We start from the raw sequence: 17,726 nt of genomic DNA, 5'->3' as shown, positions 1-17,726 counted from the left end.
CGGTGTCTTCCTGTGCGGTCTTTCGGGTCCAGGACCCCAGTGTGGAGCCCTCTGTCAAGAATAGTCTTTTGAACAAGGGCCTCCCCTGTGGGCACCTGCAGGGTATCCCATGTTCCTGCTCTGGTCCCTGAGGGCCAGGATCAGCAAGGTGCATGACACTCCAACTGAGGGATGGCCCCGGGAAGCCCCTCTTCCTTTGGCCACTGGATTCCTGGCCAGGATTTCCGCCTCTCCTTGGTTGGGGTGACTGCAGAGGTTTGGCTGCAAGCACTGGAAGGGGCAGCTGGCTGCAAGGCAGATTGCTGGGGAAAATGGGTGAATGCATTTCACAAGGGTGATTCCAGCTGACAGGCACCTAAGAGCCATGGGGAAAATTAGGAGAGGTGGGCTCCCGGCTGGCAGGGGAAATGGGTTCAGAACCAGGACCAGTGTGGGGAAACAGAAGGGGCCAGAACTTCCGCCTGTTCTTGGGAGTGGTCACTGGAAACCAACCTTGCATCCCAGGTTGGTGGCTTTGCCAGAGGACTGCTGTCTGAACTCTGAACAGGGCTGCCTATTGTTAAATATTTGGGGGCAGCTACTGTGTTCTCTGCACTGCCTGGGACCCAGACACAAATATGTTCCAGTCTCCCCTCAATCTTCCTCAATCAATTAAGATTGACTCTGTCTTTTGGGCTGGGAGTGTTGTGCTTTGTGAGACATATCCCCAGGAATACAAAGGAGGAAGGGTGATTGTACCTGAGGGCATCAGGAAAGGCCTCCTGAAGGAAGGAGAATGCTCTGAGCTTTGGAACGGGGGTTCGGGGATAAGGGACATTGCAGGCCAACATCACTGCATAAGCAGAGCAGGGAATGAGGGCTGGCACCAGCTCTTCCAGCTGTGCACTTGGGGTTGGCTGGGCACTGAAGGTTTGACTCTGAGTAAGAGTGTATCTGACTGATGGAAGTTTTGGGAATATGTGTCTGAGTTCAAAGTCACGAATTCATCAAATACTCATAGACAACCCGTTACACGCAAGCTTCTGATTTGCGGATTTGTATTTTTTATTCCCCACCCCCAGCTTTATTGCGGTATTATTGACATATAACATACGTAAGATGTACGAATGTCGTGATTCGATACACATATATATTGCAAAATGATTTCCACAATAAAGGCCGTTAACACCTCCACCCCATCACGTAATTATGATTTTGTGTGTAGGTGGGGTGATGACAGTTAAGATTGACTCTCTTTACTTTCAAGTATATACTATAGTATTGTTAGTATATCACCATGCTGGGTGTTAGACCCACAGATCTTATTTATCTTATAGCTGGAAGTTTGTACCCTCTAACCAACAATTCTGCATGTCCCCCACTCCCTAGCCCTGGGCAACCGCCATTCTACTCTACTATGAGTTCAGCTTTTTTTAGATTCTGCAGATACTTGTAAGTGAGAACTTACAGTATTTGTCTGGGGACCCATATTTTTTTCAAGGTGACATGCCCGTCTGTTAGTAAAGCGCTGTTTAAATAACTACACACGCAGATGAGTTTGTCCAAGATAAGAACAGGCTTCGTAGGAGTGGGTGTGGGGTGCTTTGAGAAGTCAGAGGAGGGGGAGGTCAATTGACAGGAGTCATGAAAAGCTTCAAAGAGATGACATTGAAGATGGAGATGGAAAGGGAATCCCAGGTGGGGAGATGGCTGGAGCAAATGTGCCGAGGCCTGAGGGCCCTTGGCTTTCCAGAAGCAGCGGGCAGTGCTGGGCGTGTGGCAGGTGTGCTGGGAGGTCAGCAGGGGCTGCCTGTGAGGACCTTGAACGCCGGTTAGGCGTTTGGCCTTTGACCTGAAGGTGACAGGTGTCACTAAAGGGTTTTAAGCAGAAGTTAGTGTTTTTAGAAGTTGTTGGCGAGGGAGAAGGATAAGACTTTGGGGTACATGAGAAGGAAAAGGGTGGGATGGAGGAAACAGATTCTGGGGACTTCTGTAGCAGAACCATTAGCATTGGGGACTGGTGGGATGAGGAGCCACAGGTACCGAGGTACACAGGTACCGAGGATGACTCTAGCTTAGCTGATGTTGTGATGGACAGAGATCCCCCACCAGAAAGTGGGAAGGGCCAGAGGGAAACAGGGCTGGAGGGCAGTGCTGGGTAGGGAAGTCCGGTCCACCCGAGTCGAGGGAACTGTCCAAGGACACTGTCCCACGCCTGCTCCCCTCTTACATGGCCTCGACAGGCGCTGCTTCTGGGCAGCGGTCCCTGTGGTACAAGCCTACCCACTTCCCTTCCCCACTTACCATGTGGAGAGAGCAGTGGGGTGTGAGGAGAAAAGCCCCCAGAGCCAGATACCCACTGCCAGAGTCAGGCTGCCCAGAGGGATGGGGACCCCTTTCACCTGGCTTCCGTTTTCCCAGTCCTCATGCCCTGAGTACTGGGTAGGTGTGGGGAGGTACCAGGAGACATGATCCCAGGGAACTCCTCTCCAGATTGTTAAATGGAACCTGGTAAGTCATGGTCCCTCTAGTCGTCTGTCCATCCATCGCCCAGCCCTCCAGCCCTGTGCTGGCCCCGTGCAGGACGCTGGGATTCCACACTGAATAGTGCAGGGTACCTGCTCTCTGGGCACTCACAGTCTAGAGGAGAAGTCAGCCGTGGGGCCAGACCTTTACAACCGCCAGGCTAAGAGGAGTGAGTAGCATTGTGGGAGCACAGGGGAGTGTTAGATGTATGAAGGGTCCTCAGATTTCCAGGAACCCCAGAATACTGGCGCTTCAGCTGGAGAACCTGTTCTCCATGGCCTGGTTATCTCTGAGTCTACTCTAGGCCATTACCTGACAACACTGACTCCCCGCCCATGGATTTCTCCTGTCTCCTTGACTCTCTGAGAGCTGGAGGCAGGAGAGGCAGCCCCCAGCAAGACGATGCTAGCAACTGTCCCTGAGGTGGGGGATGGGGTGAGGGGAAATGCATGGGGACCTCAGGACTGGGCCAGAGCAAAGAGCCCTTAGGGTGTGCTGATTGGGGCAGCCTCAGGGATGGAGAGAGCCACACCTACTTTCAGGGAGACTTGCAGGGCCCTTAACACACTGCTTTGTTCCTAGACAGTGAGATCTCAGTCCTTGTTCCCTGGGAGGGCAATGAAGGTGTGGGGGTGGGACGTCCTAGTCATGCCCTTTAGAGGCTCCCTCTCTGGGAGGCTTCCTGGAGCTGTCACTTTGATTAGGGGTCTGTGGAGCTGGCGGCTTGCACAGTGACAGGCCATCACAGGCAGTGAGGCGGGGACCCTCTCCTGTTCATGTCCCTGAGGCTGTCCATGGGAGGGAGATATTGGGGGTGGGGGGCTCTTCCCTCTCTGAACTTCCCCGAGAATGCCTGGGTCAGAGGCCTCCTTCCTCAGCGACACCCAGCTCCCAGCTCAGAGCCTGAAACACCTGGGAGGGGAAACAGCAGGTACCCACACTTTCCCATTCCCCTGCTCCAGGTACTTCCCCAACTATCCCAGCCCACCCTGCACCCCCTCCGTCTTCCACACAGCAGGCCCTTTCATTCCTCAGGAATGTGTCTTAAGCCATCTTTCACCACAGGGGGTGTGGGCACCAGAAACCCCTGCCCCATAAGGCTGAACTCAGTGATCCCATTGACCATCTCGCTCCTCCCGTCCCCTGTCCCCTCTCCTCTCTCTCACACAGACACACACATACACCCCCTAAACAATTTTTGGTGGTGCTTCAACATCTACAGGAAAAGGTTTGCTGGCTCAACCCTCCTAGCTCCAATCTCTAGTGCAGGTGTTGGGCCAGCACATGGCATGGGGGACACCTGGGCAAGCAGCTGTGCCCTACCTCCAGCACCAAGTTGAGCATCCACTTCGGAGCTGAACTGTTTACAAAGCAGATCCCCGTGCAGCATGGCATGCCCTCCTCGCCCAGCCATCCCAGGTGGAGATGATGGCATTTGGTCCTCAGGTCAGAAATTGGGATACTGGAGCTCAGAGAGTTTAAGCAACATCGCCAGGGTCACACAGCTGGGTTCAGGTCCTAGTGTTTCTGACTCTAAATCCCATCTCACATGCCCCTGCCCCCTGCTGGAGAGCCTGAACTTTAATATTTTAGGAATGGGAAGGAGGGATAGCACCGAGAAGGCAGACCAGCTTCCAGGACAGATGATTTCTCAAGTGCTCAGGCCCCATGACCTCTCCTCTGCCATGTGCCTGAAAAATGAGCAGATGACAGCCATCTCCCACTCTGCTAGGGAGAGAGAGGAGCCTCTCCCAAAGCCAACTGGTTCCTCCCCCAGCTCTTGGCAGGACTGACCCAGCCATCCAATTCAGGGTCCACCCCTGTCCCCCATCATCCGTTGCAACATGACACAGGAGGGGAGAGAAGGGGATTTCAGAAATGATTTGCGCTCTAATTTAGTGAAATGGCCAGAGAGGCCTTGGGTAGTAATGCAAGGTAGACACTAAGTGGGACAGGAAAGCAGAGATAGTCAGACTGTAGTGGATTGGGGGGCAAAAATGGCTGCACCAGACATCCCTGTGCCTTTGGGGGTGGGAAGGGATCAGAGTGGCAGGAAGAGGCCATCCCCTGCCCTGTGCCCTCAGACCTCCCTTAGCTCCTGTTCTAATCAGTCCCTCCATCTCCTCCAAGTCTTGGACTGCAGAAGCCTCTGGCTGCATTCAGAGCCCCGGAGATCAAAGACCTTGAGCTGGGTCACGCCTGAGTCACTGGCTTGATGAGCTCCTCACCCCCCACTCCCCGCAGATGGATTAATTTCAGTCCCATCAGGAGGCCCCGGAAGCCCTCCAGCCTGTCCCCCCATCTCTTCAGTATCTCCCTGGGTTGCTGGTTCCTCCTTAGTCCCTCCCCCCCAACCCAATCCTGAGGCCTTTGGGTACATGTTTCAGAGAAACTGAGCCCTGCGCCCTCCCCCAAGGCCACTGAGAAGTTCTTGCAGTGCCTCCTGCCACTGTTCTTAAGCAGCAGGTGATAGAAATGCCCCTCACTCTCCCTGGCCATTGCATCCCCCTTGCCAGGTGTGAACCTGGCCATCATCACCTCCCCCAGGGACCACCAGGAAAGGCAAGGCCATCTGGGTGGAGCATTAGGGGGCTTAGCTCAGATCCCTGCCCTGGCAGAAGACAAAGCTTCTGTCTGTGTCTCTGGGTGGGTTAATTAGCTCCGGGCTTGAGTTTCCTTTTTCTCCCCACACCAGCAAGTCCTTCCCCCAGAGCCTCTTCCTAACAAACCTGTTTTCAGGAGCTGCTGCTGCCAGCCCCTCCCCAGACCTTCTTTGCGGCTCAGGTACTGGCTGCTCCAGAGATTATAGGTTATTGTCTGGTGGAGACAGGATGCTGAGGGGGTGGGGGGCTAGCTCTGGGACCCAGACTTGGAATGCCAGACTGGATCCAGCTGTGGGTTGGCTGTCTCCTCTCCCCCGCCCACCCCCCTCTCAGCCACCAGGTGCTCAGGTGAATAGAGAGACAACCCCTTTTCAGGGAGAGGAGGGAAAACTGGAGCAAATGGAGGAAAAGACTAAGGATGAGCGGGTGGAGAGGAACGGGTAAGGGCAGGGGAGAGGCGTGAGAAGTTCTAGCTGATCAAATGTCCACCACCACCCCTTCCTGACATTGCCCAGATAGCAGGCCCCACAGTCCAGGTACTAGACTAAGGGGGCAAGCCACCTGGGTTCCCTTCCCCCACCTCCATGGTGAACACTCTGGGACAAAGTGGTTAACACCTCTCTGAGCCTCCGTTTCAGCAGAAGGAAGAAAATCTAAGGGGATGGTGGTCAGAGGATGAGTCAGGCTGGACAGGAGAAGGGGGCTCCTACAGCAGCAAGCCCTGAGGCAGGGCTTTAAAGTTCAGCAGCAAGAACTTTCTGGCAGGCAGAGAGGGGCCGGCAGTACCTCCTTTCCTGGAGGTCTCTGTGGGCTGGGTCAACGCTTTGTTTCAGTGTACAAGTAAGTAGGCAGGGACCCTCCAGGAGTGGATGCCCGCTGCCCCCCTCCATCTCGAGTCTCCTGTTTGCCCCCTACACTACCCTTGGGGAAAGAAGTGCCCTGTTCTTCCTGGTTGGGATGGAGGAAACCAGGGACTCAGTAGCTCCTTTCTAGCAAGGGAAGACGGTCTGGCAACCACTGCTTTCCACGCAGGAGCAGGAGTCCCTCCCTCGTGCCCTCCCCTCCTGTCCTTCTCATCCCCACCCCTTCCCTCTGTCACTCTCCAGCTGGGTTTCATTTGCTCCTCACTCTGCACTCAGCGCTGCCTCCAAGCAGAGAATGCTCTTGGGTGAGTATTGAGGACACCTGAGCCAGGGTGGGGACGGGGGCTTGGAGACGAGGGTGGGCCTCCCTCCTCTCTTTTTCCTGCTGTTATTGGCACCCAAAGTTGCCTGTTAAGAGGCTCCCTTAGCCAGTTGATTCTTGGTACCTTTTCCCAGGTCCAGGACTAGGCAGGGGAGCCCCCATTCTGGCTGGGAACAAAGGTGGGGGCAGGCATGGCAGGAACAGTTGGGGAGCTGCAGGTCCACCCTGCAGGAGTGAGGGGTGCTGCACTTTGCGGCGGACGAACGTCCAGTGAGCCTGTGTCAAATGTTCCTTGTATCAAATCACACCTTCAACTGTCTCTAAGGGGCTGCCAGGAGCCTCCAAGAAGTGTTAGGGTAGGGGGCTGAAGAGGGAGTTGTTACTGTAGCATAAAAGAGAAGCAGACAGAGGGAGACAGGCAGAAATCTGGGGGGCTCCTGCCTGAGGTCTAGCCACTGCGTTGGAGTCAATACTGATGCCCCCCTTTATCCCTGGTTTCGTGGCTCATGTCTCTCTTCTGGGGTTGCCTGGCCCTTTTTGGGAGAGATAACCATTACCCTTTAAGGGGTATTTTTGGGAACCCCTTCCACTGGGCAAGAGTTGGTGGCTGTGGGGCTGGGGGCAGAGTCCATCTTGTGACTGGGCTGGGGGTCTTCCTCCAGCACGGGGAGGAGGGTGTCTGGAACATCAACGCCTCCTGAGTGCTGGCTGACCCAGAAGTAGGCTGGGGGCTCTGGAGAATGTAGGGAGGCCGTGGTGGGAGTGCGCTAGCAGAGAGTCTTGGTTCAACTTCTCACTCCCTGCTTCTGGCTTTCTCTCCCTCCTGGATTCCCATTTTCTTTGCATAGTTTTGGTTTTATCTGCGATAGAAACGGCAATTTGACTATTTGAGGTGTGTGTGTGTGTATACGTGCGCATGCCTTGGGGAGGACCCTACCATCTGCCCCTATGACTTGTGATAGGGAAAGAGAGACTCTAGTTTTGGCTACATGAGCTTGTGTGTATGGCACATGCGTGTAAGTTTTTAAGTAGGTTGTGTGCACGCACCTAGCTCTGGGTAAATGTGACTGTATATGGACCTTTGTGTATACGCCTCTCTTTGTGACGGTGTGTGCCGCTGCATGCCTGCTGTTTTGGATTGTCTGTATATGCTTCTGCAGGGGTCTGTGCGTCCTGGAGGGTCTGTCCCTCTGGGTACATATGATCTGAGTGCATCTTTGATTTCGCCTCTCTATGTGTACGTGCGTGCTTGTGCGTGGCCTGTTCTCAACTTTGCCCCCTGGCCACTACGGGTATCTGTCTGTGTGTGGATATCACCTCCGTGTGCACACATCAGTGTGTGTAGATGGTCTCATCATTGGGAGAGGTGACTACGTGTGTGCCTTGGTGTCTGTGCTTGTCACCATCTGTGTGGGGCCAGTGGACCTCAGTGTGTCCCTGTGCTCTTTTGTGTGTCTTTTCCAGTGATGGCAAACAGCAGGATGTGGTTTCCCTAGAGCTTCTCCCTTAGGTGGCAGCCAGGTTGATGTTATTTCATGAGACCCCAGCCTCAATTGGACGCCTGTGTGTGGCCTCTTTGGCACAAAGTCTGATTTGTTCATGTTTGACCAGAGCAACAACCCACCCTCCTGAGGAAGCTTTCCAGTGAGCCATGGGTCCTAGCTGTGACCACTGGCTAGGGTTGGGGAGGGACTGTCCGGAGACACTTAGCCAGGGTGGCTATTCTGCTGCAATATGCCATCAGAGAAGACCCCCCACACACACACCTGACCCTTCCGTGGGTGCAGAATTACACTTATTAGACCTGTCCGGCTGTGTGGTGCCATCCTCGGGCAGGTATGAGGGCCGTGGTGTCTCCCTTCATTTGAGTGTACCCACAAGCCAGGCAGTCACACATGTGTGTGCATGTGTCATGATTCATGCATCATCCCAGTGGCCCTGGGGGCCAAGGTTCACAGTGAATGTCAGAGGCAGATAGTGGGTGGCACAGAGCAGGGCTGTGGAAAGCGTGCTGGGGGGAGGAGTTCCCAGCAGCCCCCAGAGAGGCCCCAACCTCAAATCAACATGTTCCCTAGGCCTTGTGGGAGAGAAGAGTGGTCCCAATTGTGAGGGGGCTGGAAGGCATTTCTGGGCGACTTTGTGCTGACTGGGGGGGAGACTGGGTCACCAAGTGCCCTGGCACCCCCTCTTTAAATGACCTCCACACCCAGCAACTCCCTTGGTCTTCAGACACATTCCTATCCTGTCCTTTCTTCCTCACCTGGATGCAATTCTTACTTCACAGATGAGGGAACTGAGGCTCATAGCTAAGTGTCCAACTCAAGACCTCAGAGTTCAATGTCACGGAAGCTGCACTGCAGGCCTTTGGTCACAACCCCACATTATTCCTGCAGGGAATCCACACCCTTCCTTCTACTGTGGGGAACCAACACCGGGGCAAGGGTCTCCTGCGCATCTGAAATTTCTAGGAAGCGTTCACGCCTCCCCCCACATCCCATTTCTGTCATCCCCATTACAAATAACTACAAATAACTCACTAGATTGAAACACTGAGCTTGCAACTCAAACACCTCCTGAGGTTCCCCACCCGGTTGGAAGGTCAAATCCCCAGCATTCACTGCAGAGCCTTCCAGCAGCAGGCACTGCCCATCCTGTCCCCTCCCCCCCACCTCCACTCTACCTTGACTTGTGAACCTGCACTGCACTTTAAATTTCCTGATGCTCTGCCAGTACCACTGACTAGAATGCCTTTCCCCTGGAAAAATTTCACTCACCCTCCTATGATACCGAATTGATCCTCCCCTCAAACCTTCTGTTGACTACCTGTTCCTCTGTGATCCCAAAGCACTGCGTTCCTAACTCTCCAAGCACTTGCCAGACTGTAGTCTCCATCCATAGCGCTCCACCTGTGTGAGCTCTCACCTGTGACCTCCTCTAGGAATCCATGGGTATCTCTGATGAATGAATGATACCTGTCCCTCCCGCCCCGGGGAACATTCTTCCGGCGGCCTATCCTCAGTTGCTCGGGCTGCAGCGCACGCTGCAGAGGAGGCTGGGGTTGACGCCCGGCTAAAGCGTGCGCCGCTGGGACATCGGGCGGCAGGTGGGTGCGGTCCGGTGAGCCCCAGGCTGGGGATCGCCACCGCCCGGCCCGCGACCCGGACCCGCGCTGGCTGCTGGCGCCTCTTCGCCACGGTTACCACTAGTGGCTGCTGTCGCTCGGTGGAGTCCAAGGAGACCGCAGCCAGAGCGTCCACCGCGCAAGATGGTGGCTTCCGTGTCTCTGTGAGTGTGTGCGGGCGGGACCGGGCCAGGCCCGGCAGGGAGGGACGCCCCCTCCTGGAGCTGCCCGGCAGGGGGCGGGCAACGGGGTCTGGAGGCCCTGCGGGCGGGCGGGCGGCACCGGCGGGTGGGGGCCGGTACCTCCGAGAGACCCATCCGAGGGCTTCTCCCCCACGCGCCCCCCAGAGGAAGTTCCCCAGCCCTCGGCTTCCCGACCCCAGGAGGACAGGCCAGGCGTGCAGGGTGCCCTCGCCTCACCTGGGCGGCCAGGGGAGGGGGCGCTTGCCCCTCCTCTGCCTGGAGCATGGACTTCTTTCGTGGGGTCCCAAAAGAAAAAGGTCCAAAGGAGCCTGGGGAGGAGGCTGGTTGCCACCATCCTGGGGCCAAACACCCTGTGTTTGAGGTTTACGTGCCCTGGGGGAGTGGGGGCAACAGCCCGACACACCATCACCCTAGGGGCCCTGGAGTTGTGCTCGCTCCCATCCAGCTGGACTGGTGCAGAGAGGTGTGAGGGACCTGGGTCTGTGACACCTCAGCCTTGGTCATATAGTCACGTTGTCCTTTCCCACGCCACCCAGCCTGCTTCTCTCAGGTTGAGGTGGGGGAATGTCAATGGATTTTGTCTGTGTGTATCTGTGGGTGTGTATGTGTATATATTTTGAGTGGGGCTGTCTAATAGAACTTTCTGGGATGTTGTAGATGTTCTCTATCTGGGACATCTAATACAATAGCCACTAGCCACATGTGGCTATTGAGAATTTGAACTGTGCCTAGTGCAACTGAGGAACTGATTTTAAAATTTTTTTATTTAACTCTGATTAATTTTAAACAGCCACTTTTGGTTAGTGGCTACCATATCGGACAGTGTGATTTCAGAATCTCCATCTTCTACACATCCTTCGTACCTACTCTTTTGATCTTTTATCAGAAACATCCTTGGTCTCATAGCCATGTTATCCCTCTGCAGAATGGGGCAGGAGAGCCAACATCTAGGTATGTGGAAAGCATTTGACAAACTTCCAGAAGGCTATCACCTTGGCCTTGCACCTCCTCCCCAATCTAAGACACTTTGGGGTGAGCTGGAAAGGTCACAGCAGCTGTTTTAGCCACCCAACAGGTGCCCAGGAGCCCAGTCCGTTGTTCTTTCTGCCTGAGAGATCATGCTTCCTTATTCAGTCACTCAAATTTTGTGGAGCACCTACTGGGTGCCAGGCTGTTCCCTTCTCTAGGGTTCAGACATGAACAAGAAAGTTACCTTTCCTTAGGGAATTGGGGAGAGGGAGAGGGAGAGGGAGAGGGAGAGGGAGAGGGAGAGGGAGAGGGAGAGGGAGAGGGAGAGGGAGAGGGAGAGGGAGAGGGAGAGGGAGAGGGAGAGGGAGAGGGAGAGGGAGAGGGAGAGGGAGAGGGAGAGGGAGAGGGAGAGGGAGAGGGAGAGGGAGAGGGAGAGGGAGAGGGAGAGGGAGAGGGAGAGGGAGAGGGAGAGGGAGAGGGAGAGGGAGAGGGAGAGGGAGAGGAATATTAAGCAATAGGACTGCCCTGCACAGAAATAAGCAGATTTGTAAACTGGGGAATGCAATGAGGGAACAAACAGACTGACAGGGAGTAGTGGTAGGAAAGGGGACTTCCTAAAGGATAATTAGAGAAGCCTTCTCTGAAGAAAGGAGAGTTAAGACCAGAGGGGAAGTGGAATAGACAAAGTGTTGAGAGGGAGGATGGGAACATTCTGGAAGAAAGCACAGCCTGTGCACAGGCCCTGAGGATGGGAATCTGGCACTCTGGAGGAACCAAGTAAAGGCCAGGGTAGCTGGAAGGGAAGGGAGGCACAAGGCTGCCAGCGAGGTCAGCAGTGCCTAGATATTTGGCAGACCTCAGAAGAGATTCTGGCACTGACCTCAGAACAACAGGCAGAAGTGGAGGGGTTTTAAGCAGTGTTTTTAAAAGCCCCCTCTGGCTGCTTGAATGGCTCAGAGACAGGTAAAAGTAGAAACCCAGAGTGCCATCAGGAAGTGACTAGCATAGTTCAGACAAGATGTATATGGTCTGGATGAAGATGGTGGCAGCAGCATGGAGAGAAGGGATGATTTAGAGGTAGATTGTGGACGTGTAATCAACAGGACCTGGGGACGGACCAAGTGCTGGATGTGGAAGAGAGAGGGGCTTAGAGGGGCAGGTTTCTGGATGGAAGGATGGGCCATTTCCTGGGCTGGGGACAACTGGGAGAGGGCATACTTTGTAGGGACAGATTGAGAGTTCCATGTAGACAAGCCAGGAAGAAGGCTGGATAGAGAGGTGTGGTACTCAGAGGAGTGGCCCAGGCTGGGGTAGTGTATTTCAGAGTGGCTAGCAGAGATGGTTCTGAACTCTTTGGACAGGTTGAGTTTGGGAAGAGGAGGTGGAAATGATAACACAGGCCAGGGAATGACTGATGGGAGAAGGAAAACCAGGGAAGGTGGAGTCTTGGAATCCAAGAGAAAAATGTGTTTCAAGGAGCGCATGGTGAGCAGTACCAAATGCCACTCAGAGTCCGGGGGAAGAAGCCCAACAAGTTTCACTCACGTCTGGCAACACAGAGTGCCTTTCCTTACACTGAACAGGCAAGCTGTCCCTGGAATTCTACTCATCTGCCCTTCTTTTACCCACCCACTAAGTGCCAGGTTCCACACCGAGTGCTGCGTATAATATCAGGTGGACAAGGCAGTTACTGCTTTCTCGGAGCTTAGACTCATCTAGCCAACAGCCTCAGAAACAAGAAGTTCTTTCATATAGCCAAAATAAATCCTTTCATTCTTTTAAACAACCATCTGTTGCTGAGGGGCATCTGCGTGCCCAGCCCTGTACAGGGACTTAGAGATCCGAAAATGAACGAAATGTCATCTTGGCCTTCCAGGAACCAAGTCCAGAAATGCACAGAGAATCCCTGCATTCACCATGCAGGAGGGATTATGGGAGACCAGAGGGCAGGTACCAGCCCAGAGGATATCTGAACTGCCCTCCAGGAATGAATGGGAATTAGCCAGAGAAAGGGGAGGGGTGGGGAATTCTAGGCACAGAGGATGAAGGCAGGAGAGAAAGTAACAGTAATGTGTGTGGGAGAATGGTAAGCGTCCGGAGTTGTCTGAACAGACCTGAGTGACAGGAGGCTCTGCAGGTGACCAACGGCTGGTGAGGTGGGGGCAGCCTCTCTGGCTCATGGTAAGGTATGTAGACTTAGGCAACAGGACACCACTGAAGAGGTGGAAGCAAGGGAGTGACATAGTTGGAGCTGTGTGTGGCCTTGCTCTCTGGTTGCTGCATGGGGGATGAATTCGTGGGGACAAGTGATAGCAGAGGCAGAAGCAGCTGCATAATCCAGGTGAGACAGTGTAGGCCAGGGTCTAAGTGTGACCTGTGGGGACAGGAGGACTTGGGATCTGATTCTGCTTCAGCCACTTACTGCTTGTGGAACCTTGGGCGAGTCACTTAAAGTCTCTGAGCCTTGGTTTTCTCCTCTCCAAAATGAAGATACTACCCTCAGAGAGTCCTTGCAAGAGGAATCTTGGTCTCCTCTTGGAGTCCCTGGAAAGTACATAGCACAGGGCCTGACTCTGTTCACGCTCAATAAATGAAAAATGGCAATTAACTGCTATTGTTATCAGTAGGCATGGAGAAGAGGGGACAGATAGTTTCGAAAGATAATTAGGAGGCAGAGTTGGCATGTTTTGGCCATCAGCTGGACATAGCCTTCTGGTTTTGAACTGCTGCTCATCCTGGCCTCATACCTGGGGTGATGGTAGAGTGAGGGAAACAGAGGCAACCAGCTAGGTGCCTTCACTCTGGATCCCAGCCCCCACTTCTAGATTGCCCTTCCCAGAAGCACACTGCGTGCGTGTGCGTGTGTGTGCACGTGTGTGTGTTTAGGGAAGGGAGGTCCAGAGAAAACCAATCCAGTTCCTCGGTCTTGTGGCTCTGGAAGCTCAGCTTTGTGCTGACTTCCTTCTGATGAAGTAAATGACTGGACTGGAGGACCAGTCATCATTTGGGCAAGGAGTCAGGAGGTCTGAGTTTTTCTCGCTCAGCCACAAATTATTCATGAGCCCTGAGAGCCACTCTCTGTCTTCAGGATTCAATTCCCTCACCTGTAAAATGTGGTTGCATAGACTGTACCAGTCTTTCCATCAGTCAAGCTAATCAGTGTCTTGTCCTAGATGGAGGGAGACCCTGGCGGATAACTCTGTGGCCCTTTGCATGACCCCGCCTACTCCCAATATCCCTTCCCCATTGGGTCGAGTCTGCCCTGGGGAGTGCTCTGTGGGCAGTGTGAACCCCTTGGTGGACTCCCTAACACCCCTTCCTTGTCTCTTTCATCTCCAGTCTCCCACCGGCGGAGCAGGAATAAACTTTCCTGCTAAGTTAGATGGATGGTCCCCATTAGCCTGGCGGGCTGCCCCTCTCCTGCCTCCCCACCAACTCTCCTTGTCAAGGGAGGTGCCTCTGTGTGTGTGGGGAGGCTGAGGGGCAAGAGCATTTGGGTGGGGGTTGGGGGTACCCTGCCCCTGGAGCAGGAATGGTGCCCCCTGGGAAGAAACCAGCTGGAGAGGCCTCTAATTCCAACAAGAAGTGCAAGCGTTACTTCAATGAGCACTGGAAAGAGGAGTTCACCTGGCTGGACTTTGACTACGAGCGGAAGCTGATGTTTTGCCTCGAGTGCCGCCAGGCCCTGGTGAGGAACAAGCATGGCAAAGCGGAGAACGCCTTCACCGTGGGCACTGACAACTTCCAGCGCCATGCCCTGCTGCGCCATGTGACCTCTGGGGCCCACCGCCAGGCTCTGGCGGTCAACCAGGGCCAGCCCACTTTTGAGGGCCAGGCTGAGAGAGGAGGGGCCTACCCAGGCTTGGCCACCACCCCCACCTCTGGGAACCTTAAGGTGGAGGGGGATCCCGCCAAAGTGGCTGTGCTGACCACGGTGTACTGCATGGCTAAGGAGGACGTGCCTGATGACCGCTGCTCAGCCCTGCTCGAGCTACAGAGGTTCAACCTGTGCCAGGCGCTGCTGGGCACAGAGCATGGCGATTACTACAGCCCCAGGAGGGTGAGGGACATGCAGGTGGGTGGCAGCCAGAGCTATGGGGGAGGGCTTGGGGAGGGAGTTTATGGATCTATCTGGGCACAGAACCAGCATGCCAGGCCTCTGGGCAGTGGCCAGAGCACTTCATTCATACCTTTACCCATCAGAACCGTCACTGAGAGTGTACTGTGCGCCAGGGCTTGGGCCAGCTGCTGGGGACAAACAGTGAAGCAGCTAGACCAGGCCCTGTCCTTGGGGGCACAGGAGCACTTCCCTAGGCCAGAGATTGCAAACTGGTGGCCCCAAGGCTTCACTGGCCCACAGATGTGTTTTGTTGTTTTCACAGTGTTTTTGAAAAACTTAAGTTAGCTTCCAAGTTTAACAAAATGAAAGATTACATATAAAAATTTGGATTTGTGACTTCTACTGAGAATCTAGGTCCCTATTTCTCAGGGCAAGAAGTAGTGGAGTTGGGGAGCAGGCATAGCCTTCCCCATTCCATCTGCTTTATCTCTGGCCCACTGCTAGCTCAGTATTACCCACGTGGCCCCTGGGGGCATGCAAGTTGCAGCTCTGTCCTAGGTACTAGCTGTGTGAGTCCTAGGGGCTAGTGTCATGAGGGTGGGGGAGTTGATCTCATTTTACAGAGAGATGGCAAACAGACAAACAAAGCACACCGCTGGGACCCTGGATCACTGGTTGGGGGCTGAGAGCGAATGTGTCTGTCAGTTAATCCCTGAGCAGCAGAGTGGAGGGAGACCCCCAGGAATAAGAGACTGAGCGATACTGTAGAAACACACACACACCAAGTGCTGTAGAACCTTTATGGTTTATAAAGCATTCTACATGTATAAACACAACACAAAGTTACATTTATAACTCACAACAACCTTTTGAGGAGATTGAGGGCAGACATTAACCCAGTTTTAGAGCTGAGGAAACTGAGGCTCAGAGAGGTGAAATGACTTGTCCAAGGTCACACAGCCAGTAAGTGGCAAAGCTAGGATTAGTCCCTAAGTCTGTCTGATCCCAAAGGCCTGTGCTCTTTTTCTCACCCTGTACTGCCTGCCTCTCCTCAGGACAAGCCTAACTCTGTCCTCCCTCCTTTTCTCTCCCTGGCTGTCCCAGGTAGCCATTGCCAGTGTCTTGCATACAGAGGCCTGCCAGCGCCTGAAGGCATCCCCGTACGTGGGGCTGGTGTTGGACGAGACCAGGGATTGGCCTGAGTCCCACAGTCTGGCCTTGTTTGCCACTTCAGTGTCCCCCTGCGATGGCCAACCTGCCACCACATTCCTGGGCAGTGTGGAGCTACAGGAGGGCGAGGCCACTGCTGGCCAACTCCTGGACATCCTGCAGGCCTTCGGCGTGTCAGCACCCAAGTTGGCCTGGTTCAGCTCGAGCCTCCCCAGTGACCGCCTCGGGAGTGTGGGCCTGCAGCTCCGAGCCACCTGCCCACTGCTCACCGAGCTACACTGCCTCCCAGGCCGGCCAGATCCTGAGCCCCCTGCCTACCTAGGTGAATATGAAAGTGTACTGGATGCCCTTTTCCGCCTCCACGGTGGCCCCAGTTCCCACATGTTCCCTGAGCTCCGAGCAGCACTGGACCTGGCAGCTATTGACTTGGCAGGATCACGGTCAGTGCCCTGGGCCTCCCTGCTACCCGTCGTGGAAGCAGTGGCTGAGGCTTGGCCTTGCCTGGTGCCCACACTGGAGGCCTCTGCTCCCGCCTCACCTACAGCTAGAGCGCTGGCCCTGGCCCTGCGCCAGTTCACCTTCGTGGCCTTCACCCATCTGCTGCTGGACACTCTGCCCTTTGTGCAGAAGCTCGCCCTTGTCCTGCAGCCAGAAGAGCCGGACTTGGCCTTGCTGCAGCCCGTGGTGATGGCAGCTGCAGCCTCCTTCCAAACACAGCGGCGCAGCTCAGGTGGCGCGCGCCTCCAGGGCTTCCTGCGGGAAGTGGCGTCCTCCGGCCCGGACTTGGGCGGTGGGCGCTGCATCTACCGCGGCGTGGAGCTGGTCGGCTACTCCGAGGCTGCAGTCCGGGGCTTGGAGCGTCTGCGGGGGGCCTTCTTGGACTCCTTGCGGAGGGGGCTGCGGGACTCCTACCCCGGACCCTCGCTGGATGCTGTGGCCGCCTTCGCAGCGATCTTTGACCCCCGCCACTACCCGCAGGCGCCGGAGGAACTGGGCACGCACGGCGAGGGGGCGCTACGGGTTCTGCTGCGCGCCTTCGCCCCGGCGGTAGTGCGCCAGCGTGCGCTGGGCGACTTCGCGCTCTTTAAGCGCTTGGTGTGCAGCCTCGGGCGGCTGGGCCCACGGGCTCTGTGTGCCAAGCTGGCGTGCGCACATTCCGAGCTGCACGAGCTCTTCCCAGACTTTGCCGCCCTAGCTGCCCTGGCCTTGGCGTTGCCTGTGGGTGCCGGCCTCCTGGATAAGGTCGGCCGCTGCCGAGAGCTGCGGTGGTGGGGGCAGGGCGGGGCCGGGGAAGGCCGGAGTGACCCCGCGGTCAAGATCGCTGTGGATGGGCCCCCGCTGCACGAGTTTGACTTTGCACTGGCGGTGGAGTTCTTAGAGAGTGGGTGGGGGGAGGGGCTGCTGGGGTCGCAGCTCATGTGAGGGTGGCCTCCTGCTCTCTATCCAGCCAGCCTGGGGCCCTGGGCACTCTAAGGGCCAAGCTGGCCTACTAACTGTGGCCTTCCACCCACCTTCCCCATGCTGCTTCTGCTCCACGCTGAGTACTAACCCAGCCCTGTGGGCTGTGAAGGAGGGGCTGGGTCCAGGGGGGCCTGGGCGAGTGGGCTGAGATGCGGGTCTGGGCACCCTAAATATTGCTCCTGACCATTCGAGAGTTTGGTGAGGAGTAGCTCTCACCCTTTTCCCTCTGGACTCAGCCCAAGTTTTGGCCCTAGAAAAGTTGGGGGGGGGGTGCCTTGGTTGGAGGAAGAAGACTGGGTCTTCAAAATTAAGGGATTGAGGGAGAGGACAATGGGTCCTTGACTGTTTCTTAGCCCTGCTCCTGGCAGCAACTCTTCAGATATGGCTGGAGAGCAGATCACTATCCATGTTTTTGACACACAGCACAGTACCCTCTCTGTGCACAAGCT

At 55.4% G+C, this 17,726-nt stretch overlaps 1 protein-coding gene across 17 annotated transcripts in view; it reads left to right on the top strand.

The window, feature by feature from the left end:
* Window positions 1-17,726, top strand: part of ZNF385C (zinc finger protein 385C) — a 50,054-nt gene that overhangs the window by 23,893 nt on the left and 8,435 nt on the right. For 2 of the 17 annotated variants that reach the window (XM_033091380.1, XM_033091376.1), the window contains exons 1-3: window positions 8,996-9,578; window positions 13,926-14,661; window positions 15,751-16,138. The exons of 8 other annotated variants lie outside the window; for them this stretch is intronic. In XM_033091380.1, coding sequence (XP_032947271.1) covers window positions 14,119-14,661; window positions 15,751-16,138 — 931 coding nt within the window. In that variant the 5' untranslated portion in view covers window positions 8,996-9,578; window positions 13,926-14,118. Of the gene's footprint in view, window positions 1-6,208; window positions 6,277-8,991; window positions 9,579-13,925; window positions 14,666-15,750; window positions 16,139-17,726 lie in introns of those variants that run through there. 7 more of the 17 variants (XM_033091378.1, XM_033091382.1, XM_033091381.1 and 4 more) reach the window with 7 other exon arrangements.

Source organism: Rhinolophus ferrumequinum, chromosome 21 (assembly GCF_004115265.2).
Source record: "Rhinolophus ferrumequinum isolate MPI-CBG mRhiFer1 chromosome 21, mRhiFer1_v1.p, whole genome shotgun sequence".
In the NCBI taxonomy this organism is placed as follows: Eukaryota; Metazoa; Chordata; class Mammalia; order Chiroptera; family Rhinolophidae; genus Rhinolophus; species Rhinolophus ferrumequinum.
Note: the sequence above shows the minus strand (reverse complement) of the source record. Positions and strands in the feature narration are given on the sequence as shown.